General features: G+C 43.8%; 2 protein-coding genes across 7 annotated transcripts in view; one reads left to right on the top strand and one right to left on the bottom strand.

The window, feature by feature from the left end:
- The first annotated feature begins 1,098 nt into the window (after nt 1-1,098).
- Nucleotides 1,099-6,159, top strand: wnt2 (wingless-type MMTV integration site family member 2). The gene is made up of 5 exons (XM_067235519.1): nt 1,099-1,337; nt 1,641-1,861; nt 3,085-3,362; nt 3,498-3,762; nt 5,697-6,159. The coding sequence occupies exons 1-5, from the start codon at nt 1,255-1,257 to the stop codon at nt 5,900-5,902; spliced, it is 1,053 nt and encodes a 350-aa protein (XP_067091620.1). The 5' UTR covers nt 1,099-1,254; the 3' UTR covers nt 5,903-6,159.
- A 1,114-nt stretch (nt 6,160-7,273) lies between these two features.
- Nucleotides 7,274-9,042, bottom strand: part of LOC136942557 (suppressor of tumorigenicity 7 protein homolog) — a 32,641-nt gene continuing 30,872 nt past the window's right edge. For 4 of the 6 annotated variants that reach the window (XM_067235513.1, XM_067235514.1, XM_067235516.1 and 1 more), the window contains exon 16: nt 7,275-8,218. In XM_067235513.1, the coding sequence (XP_067091614.1) occupies nt 8,123-8,218 (96 nt within the window). In that variant the 3' untranslated portion in view covers nt 7,275-8,122. Of the gene's footprint in view, nt 8,219-9,042 lie in introns of all 6 variants that reach the window. The other 2 variants (XM_067235515.1, XM_067235518.1) reach the window with 2 other exon arrangements.

The raw sequence follows: 9,042 nt of genomic DNA, 5'->3' as shown, positions 1-9,042 counted from the left end.
ATGGGGGGGAAAGCCTGTTCCCTTTTCTCTGTTTTGGTGAAACTCCAAATAAAAAAACTTTGCGTAGCTATATTTAATTGCTTTAATGCTTATCTTAATTTAAGTAACTCGATTAGAGGCCGCGTTCGTTAATGTGCTTGAACGTCTTTGTATGTCGCTACAAATGGTTGAAAAAGCCAGCTAGATGTTTTCAATATCGTCCACTCGGTTGTTAAAATCTTATTCCTAAAAGGTAGGCCACCCTTGCCATAATCAATTCCACATGGTTAATTGACTGAATTTATATTGGGTTTTTCCCATCCTCCCCCTCCCCCCCGTAACACTGGTGGCATATCTTTGGGATTTCCCACCGTCTTGTGCATTTCTTCCACGGAGATCATGGGAGAAATCCAATTTGTCCATTAATCTCATCCCGTCAGAAGATCAGCTCTCCCAATCCAAAGAAGAGAAGGGAACATTAAATCGCTTACATAAACGCTAGATCAAAGATAAAGGAAATCGTATGTGACACTCCTACAAATTGAGAGGCGAGTTCAAAAGAATGTGATAATCCCATTTAAATGCACACATCTTTGCAGCTTTGAGGAATCTGTATTTTGTGTGTGTGTGTGTGTGTGTGTGTGGGGGGGGGGGGAACTATACATTTAATTCGCATTAAGATCACCCTTAACTCTTCAAAATAAAATAAAATCACAATAACAGTCACAGCGTCCTGCAGTCTGTTTTAATATGACAAGTTGCACTACCGGGATATAGCCTAACCGGGCGCACCAGTTCCTCCCAAACATGTCCATTTGATTGTTTTTGTTAAAACGCTCAAGGTTTAAGCACATCACGTTGAACCACATTCTACACCTTGCCGCTTGGAAATCGGCCAAGCTTGTGTCTGGTGTCAAGCTAGCCTGAACAGATACTTTCAGACGCCTAGTTTCTTCACCTCATTCCTGAGACAAGATTGCGCCCACCCCTTGTGTAAGCAATTTAAACCTGATAGAGGATCATCTGCCTATCTTTACACCGAAAATCTTTGTAAACTCAAGTTCTCATGCGCGGAGCTTTATCCAAAACCACAGTTATGTTTTTTACGGGCACAAATCCGACCGGTTAGCGCGATAAAAGCACTTTTATTTTAATTTGTGCAACTGAGAAGCCCTAAACCAGATATATACGCGCGCCACTATCCTTTCCTTTCCCCATGAAAATGCTCTGAACAGGTGCCTGAACGAATGTGCACACCGACCAAAGTTTAGTAATATGAACTTATTTCCAAGTGGAATATATTTTTATTTATCTGTTGCAATCTGTTGGCTAACGTCAGGTGTCCACGCATCTTGGTGGTAAGTATATGAGTAAAATTATATATGCACGCAACTGAAGCATGCATTAGATTGCAGTTTTACATTGATTCCTGGAAGTCTTTGTGGGTTTATTATTAGTTTGATAGCATGACATTATGCATTCTAATTTTGCAGCAAAGGCATTGTTGGGTTACCCAAGTTTAGTAACTTATGTAAAATAGACCTACACAAAGTGTAATATATGGAAAAAGGCTTTGAGTAGTTTTGTACACTGGTGCTAAATAGAGGTCGCCGACTTTACCATGCTAAACAGGCCAATACGCCTTTATTTTGGACATGCAGGTACATGGGTACCCTCGGGTCGCAAGTGATGTGCGACAACATCCCGGGGTTAGTCAGCAAACAGCGGCAGCTGTGCCGCCAGCATCCCAAAGTCATGCAGGCTATAGGAGCCGGGATGAAAGACTGGATCGGCGAGTGTCAGTATCAGTTCCAGAACCACCGCTGGAGTTGCAACACCATGGCGCGGGAACACAACGTGTTCGGGCGGCTTCTTTCGCGTAGTAAGTAGCCAATTTTTGGGGCAATACCGTCGTTGCAATGCATTCCTCTGGGGTAATAACGTAATTGAGACACTATTGAACCATAACTTCAGTGAATAGGCTACGTACTTCACCTACAATCGATTCAAAATAAAACGATATGCGTTAATGTAGTCATACATTGTTGAATTGCGTTTGCGTTGCCTATTTGTCAGTTTGATTGAGAAGGCTACAATGTTGGCCAATCATGTTTCCACTTGCATGCAATAATTGAGAATGATTTGTCTCCAGAGCTGTAAATTCAACTTTACGCATTGGCTAATCTTTGTTTTAGAAGAATACTGGCTGGCAACATTTCGGCTCCCTGAATACACTTTATCCTGAGTGTGCATTGCATTCCTGACGTTGTCTTACTTGACCTGACACTGTCACACATTATCAAGTTGACGCACCCGCGTCGATCGGTAAGCTATCGGCGCGCTGCTCAAAAACTGTCACATAAATGACAAATGTAAACTGAATGCATTGCAACCTGTCAATTTACACATCTGGTAATGTCCCATCCCAAAATAACGGCCAGTTAGGAGCCTATCGCTTAAGTTTTCAAAAAGTTTGCATATGGAAAGATACTCGAGATCCGATTTGTTAAGTCCTGGTCCTAACCCCTTAAAATGGTTGACACACAGGTACAAAAAATCATAATGACGGTTAAGTCACGGCCCCGATCACTAGGGTCTCCCAGCAATTGCACTGTTCTCATTAGGTAGTGGTCTCGAAGGCAGCGTTTAAAGTGCTACGATTTCAATTACTGTTATGTTGGTCTGACAGCTCCCACTAAGAGCAGTTTGATCAATTGTATTTTGATGTTTACTGTTTTACTCTCTCTCACACACACACCCTCCTCCCAACTCTTTCAGATTGTACATCAATCTTTCTTATCGACATCAGTCCCTTTATCATTGTTAGCAAATTTGACCTTTTTATCCATCTTAGAGGTAGATGAAACAAGGAAGGAGTGAATACTTGTTTCCAATCTAGACTTGAAAGCAACAACAAACACAGACCATGCAGGTTCAGCTTTAACAATCAAGGGTATCTTTTCAAGCATCAGTGATGTATAAGTGTGCCAACCCTGCCCTAAACCTTGATTCTTAAACTGTTTTTTTGTGTGTAGATTTTTTGATTATGGCTGTTGCCCTGCCAATGTCTATTTGTGACGGTCTCCCTTGCTCCTGTATCAACAGGTAGTCGCGAGGCGGCCTTTGTCTATGCCATCTCCTCAGCCGGCGTGGTGTACACACTGGCACGAGCCTGCAGCCAGGGAGATCTCGAGTCGTGCTCCTGCGACCCCACCAAGAAGGGCTCATCGCGGGACACCAAGGGCTCCTTCGACTGGGGCGGCTGCAGTGACCACGTTGAGCACGCCATGAGGTTCAGTCAGGTGTTTGTCGACGCCAAGGAGAGGAAGGAGAAGGACGCCCGTGCCCTCATCAACCTGCACAACAACCGCGCCGGCCGCAAGGCGAGTCACCGACACACACAAGCCTTGATGCTGACGCATGGGATAAATAGCTGCACAAATGCATGCATATTTACTTAGAATGTGATAACTAGAGAATACTAACACAAAGTCGTCCCCTCCCACCCACACACACAGGCGGTGAAACGCTTCATGACCCTGGAGTGTAAGTGTCACGGTGTGAGCGGCTCCTGCAGCGTCCGGACCTGCTGGCTGGCCATGGCAGACTTCCGGCGCACGGGCGACCACCTTCGTCGGCGCTACAACGGAGCTGTCCAGGTGGCCGTCAACCAGTACGGCACCGGCTTCGCTGCCCTCCTCGCCCACGCCAAGCGACCAAGCAAGAATGACTTGGTGTATTTTGAGGACTCGCCCGACTACTGCATGCAAGACCATGAGTCCGGTAGGCTTTTCATGCTTCTTTCACGTAAGCGCTCCAAAAGATTTTGTATCTGAGAGTGTGAGTAAGGAAGAAAAAATAAGAGGGAAAGGTGTGTGTGTGTGTAAGACACTGTAGGATGTGGATGCCCATCAGGCAGCACACGATCTGAGGGGATAGGGTGTCAGGCCAGTTTAACTTGAGCCGGTAACTGAAACACGAGCTGGCTGTACATTACCCTTGCTAGGATGCACACACTAGAAAAGCACATTTAAGGGGAATGGAAGGAAAGTCTCCCACACCTTTTACCCTTGGGTTGGGGTGAAAAAGATTTATTTTCAGAAAAGTTCCTAAAAATAAAAACGAATAGTAAACATTGAACTGATGTTATCTGTGAATCAGTCATCGTCATATGATTTCCAGTTAAGACTTAATTGAATTTGATTGTGTCAATTGAGTTAATTTATTTTAAGAGTCTGTGTACCATCTATGATGGGACCAATCAGAATAACTTAATTCTCCTTTATCAGTGCCCCTCTGGGTGCAACTGACCTTAAAAAGAATACAGTAATTTGGCAGCAATGTATTGGGCACATCAGTAAACCTGGTCAACTCATCAAAACGTGACTGCAAGAGGTCTGGAGCATAGACACAACTTTGCGTTCAATTGGAAACATCCACCTTTTCAAAAGGTTCCATCCAGACAGCATACAGTGACTCTTTGTATTGTAACCTGTGAGGGGAGGGATGTGTTGTGACCATGTTGCGGATGGTACAGGAGCAGTAAGAACATGAAGGCTCTCAATGGACTGTGTACATGTAAGCAGGGTGAGCTCACAGCTCACTGGGCCTCTCGTGAGAACCACTCACCCAGTGTCTACCAGTCTTTCTCTCTGTCCACAGACCTGGTTCCAGTCCACTGGGACACACACAAATGTACACATAGACGTATATATGTGTGTCGCATAAAACTTAACACACACAAAAACTTGTATTTATTTATTTATATTTAGACATTCACTTGGTAGACTGTCCCTCCTAAAGTGTGAAATCAATTTTCCTTGGCCCCATGAGGCAGGTGCTAAACTCATCTCTCGGCGCCCCCTCATCTTAGTCCAATAAGCAAACGCAGAGAGAGAGAGAGAGAGACACAGGGAGGGGGGGTCCAGCCATGATGTCACCCAGAGCAGCACAGCATACCATGTCTTACGGACAGGCTGCCGAGAGAAGCACAGCTTGGTCATGCCCAGACACATTACCTGCAGAGAGCGAGGGACAGATGGAGAGGGAGGGGGGGGGGGGCGGGCCTTAGAAAATTACTGTTATACGTTGTTTGAAAAAGTTATTGTCCTCATATTTCATACAATTGAACAGTTGTTTGGTGCTAAATCAAATAGGAGGCAAATACTTGTGTGTGTGTGTGTGTGTGTGTGGGGTGGGGGCTTTGAGGGATAAGATGCAGCTGTGTGTGTGATTGTGCTCCTGCTGTATAAGCGAGATGCTGGGCTCCAAGTGGGTGGATGTCCGTAGACTGAAGGCACCTTCCAAATGAACACCTGATGAAGAATGTGAGCTCCGGCTGAAGGCTCCTATCATCAATCTCTCATCTGTCCTCCATCCTGCGTTCATCCTCTCATCTTTCACGCTCCCTCCCTCGCTCACCGTCTCTTAGTTTCTATTTAGAGGCTTGAACTGGCACCAATGTGGTAAAGTGTAGGTTAATAGGACTTGTTGGGCCTTTTTCCAGCCAATCTTTCGGTGGCATCAGATGTCTGTGAGCTGGGCCCAGACACCTATGTCTTTCAATAATACTGCAAAATGAATTTTATAAGCAGTATTATTACCTACACCTACATTGTCTTCTGGCTCTGGAAAAAGTGAACTGAAGAGTCAATATTTCCATTTTCCCCAAACGAATAGGACAACAAGTAACTTTGTCCTCCCTCCTCTCTGTCCAGGTTCGGTGGGTACAGACGGTCGTGTCTGCAACAGGACGTCCCGCGGCATGGACAGCTGCGAGGTCATGTGCTGTGGCCGTGGTTATGACACATCGCGGGTCAGCCGCACCACCAAGTGTGAGTGCAAGTTCCATTGGTGCTGTGCAGTGCACTGTAGAGACTGTGAGCACCAGGTGGACGTACACACCTGCAAGCCCCAGACGTGACCTGGCTACAGCCACGTCGACCAGACAAACAACCCGGCCGTCAGACCCGACTGGGGCGCATACCTGACACATCACTTCGGCCTGTTTTAGGCTGAGTTAAAGCCTCAAACTAACTTTCGTCCATTTTCCATAAATCCATTATGCTTCAGTTAGCATTATTCACTGTGCAAGAATGTAAAGCTGTAGACAGTTATACAACCCCCCCCCAATATGTGATTTGCATCCATCAAACTGCTGTAGTTACAGAAAAGACTATCAAACTCTTAATCATTTACATTTAGTCATTTAGCAGACGCTCTTATCCAGAGCGACTTACAGTAAGTACAGGGACATTCTCCCCGAGGCAAGTAGGGTGAAGTGCCTTGCCCAAGGACACAGCGTCATTTGGCACAGCCGGGAATCGAACTGGCAACCTTCAGATTGACTCCCATCTAATCACCACTAGTATTGTTTTTTTTTTAAGGTGTGACGTGCACCTTTTTAAGAATAGTACAGCATCAACATGGCATTATAAAGTCATTTACAGGTCGCTTGTGCAGAATTTGTGATTTTAGGACACATCCATGTTGCGGTGTTTCATATACTGTATAGTGTGCTTTTTGTCTATAGAGCTGATTATCCAAATATCTATATCAGTTTAGAGTAAATGCTGAAGTTAAATTCCAAAATGCAACATCCACTCAAATGTCAACTTTTGTCAAATCTTTGCAAGCAAAAATAAATACTGTTGATGGGATTTTTTTCATTAGCTGCTTTGTGCAATTTACTTGGATAATATTTCTTAAAATGATAGGACTTTGGAATTAAACACTTAATGTTGACCAGGAAACACTGGTACGCATGTGCGGTAATCAGATGTGTAAGCACTAAAGAACTATGTAATGGACAACAATTGATAAATGTACATTGTGGTCACCAAAAATGATCAATCTTTATGTAATTTTTAAATAAAGTTTTAATGCAATTTAAGAAATACTATTAGAAATGTGTGGATCACCCCAAATTGTGTCCATACCCCGTCCCTGCATACAACCAGACCCTGTGGGTACCAAGGGCTTGCTGTCCAGATACTGGGGGAGTTAAGGTACCTTCATACTGTAAACAAACATAAAATATCCAGAGGACACATAGGTGGATGCTTTGGGGAATTAAAGTTCAAAACCCACCTTGTTCCCAATCCCCCCCCCCCCCCAACAAAAAAGGAAAGTGGGAATGTAGTCAAATATTGTGACTGAGTCAGCACAAATGTGCATGTTTTTAGATCCGTTTTATATTAAATAAGTACACTAATTCAATAATAAGTCAATAGTAACCAAGTGAATGTTGTAATGCTTTGGATTGTTTTGACAAACTTTTACAGAGAGAACTAAACAAAGAACTGTCAGTTCAAAACAAGTTTGATAGTCCAATCTTCTTGGTACCTGGTGTCCTGGTGCTCTTTACCTTCGCAGATGTGTTTTTCCAAGGTAATGATTTCGAGGAGTAGGGAAACGTTGACACACCCTCTGTCCAACATTGTCAACAATATTTAGTTACATGTTTTCCTGGGGATATTTGTAACAAATAATGTGAATTTGAACCCTGTGAATAGTAAAAAAAAAAAAAAATTACCATGGATACGAGAAAGCGGGGGAATGGCTTCTCCCAGTACTGCCTTTACCCATTTCAATTTGTTATCTGCTTAAAGAAATTGGTTTGTCAGCACATCCTTGCAATTCTTTATGATATAAATATTTCAGTGTGGGTTTAGTGTTGTTTTTGGACCAGTATTTCCTGTAGATTGTAAATTTCTGAGCTCATCCATTCCTGTTACCTTGTAGACTTTGTTGCACCAGACACTTCCATGTCTGCTCCTGGGCTGAAAAGCTAGAAGATGTAACATGATCCGTCTTGCACCTCACTTCTGTCTACAAATATTTGTTTCAATTAAAATGGCAGGCAAGAATCTGGGTTGCAGCAATACACAAAAGGTCCTTTATTTTATTTTTTTTCCACTTTTTAATGATGGCAATTGATCACCTTTTTTTGGTACAACAAAAAAATGGTTTTACATGAGATTGAAATCCCCCCCAAATAAAATGTATCAAAATCAATTTCAACTTTTTTTTTTTCATTTTCTCGTCACCACACACGATCAATCTCTTTCTATCCGTCTGTCTGTGTGTCCACTTTCCAAGATGTTGGCACAAAAGTCAGTTAGTTCAATCCGGATGTGTCCAGTCAGATGCGTGTGAGCTGGTGCCACAGGCTGGACGGCAGGATGCTCTCCACCTTCTCCATGATGAAGTTGAGGGGAGCGAACAGGGTGCTGAGAAACTAGAACGAGAGAACAGATGTCAGTGCAAATTCCCCAACATACACTCATAAAGGTGACCAACACATCACCTCATTCAACTGAAACCTCGCTCAGTGGTCTAGCAGCCTCCATCGCACCAGCCTACTGGATATCCTGGCATGCAACAACTTTACCACCACGTTAATCCATAAATATGAGGCAACTACATGGTGTGACTTTCCCCAGCCCTCTCTGCTTTGGCCCAGCAGTGTTGGAGCCTCTCATGGCTCCTCTCCTGGGTGAAGTCAGGCCCTCTTCCCTGCTGTGTTTTGACAACATGGCAGTGAGGGGGATAGGGGCTCCTTCAGAGGAACTCTGGTTGGTCATGGAGACTTAGCTTTTTCAGATGCCAGATAAAGACGTCAGGGAAGAGACGGGGTAGGAAAAACCCAGTTGACACGCAAGAGAAAAATAAAAGAACCCCACCCCCCTTAATGGAAATACATCTAATGTCCTCTGGAGTGTCTTTCCAGAATGTCATCCCCCACCTATAGTGCCTTCAGAAAGAATTCAGATTCCTTTACTTTTTCCACATTTTGTGTTATGAAACTTAATTCAATCAACAACAAAAAAATACATACATTTCAGTGTTCAGGTCATTTAGTACTTTGGCAGAGATGACAGCAGCTACACGCCTTCTTGCACACACTGACTTGGACAGATTAATGCAGCGTCAATCCGTCGGGATATTCAAGTCTCCACATATTTGATGTGGTGAAAGTCTGGGCTTTGGCGAAGCCGTTCAAGGACATTCATAGACTTCCTGCTCCATCCGTTTGCATTGTCTTAGCTGTTTGCTTCAGGT

Source organism: Osmerus mordax, chromosome 4 (assembly GCF_038355195.1).
Source record: "Osmerus mordax isolate fOsmMor3 chromosome 4, fOsmMor3.pri, whole genome shotgun sequence".
In the NCBI taxonomy this organism is placed as follows: domain Eukaryota; kingdom Metazoa; phylum Chordata; class Actinopteri; order Osmeriformes; family Osmeridae; genus Osmerus; species Osmerus mordax.
The sequence above is the reverse complement of the archived record's forward strand: the minus strand, read 5'-3'. Positions and strand labels throughout refer to the sequence as shown.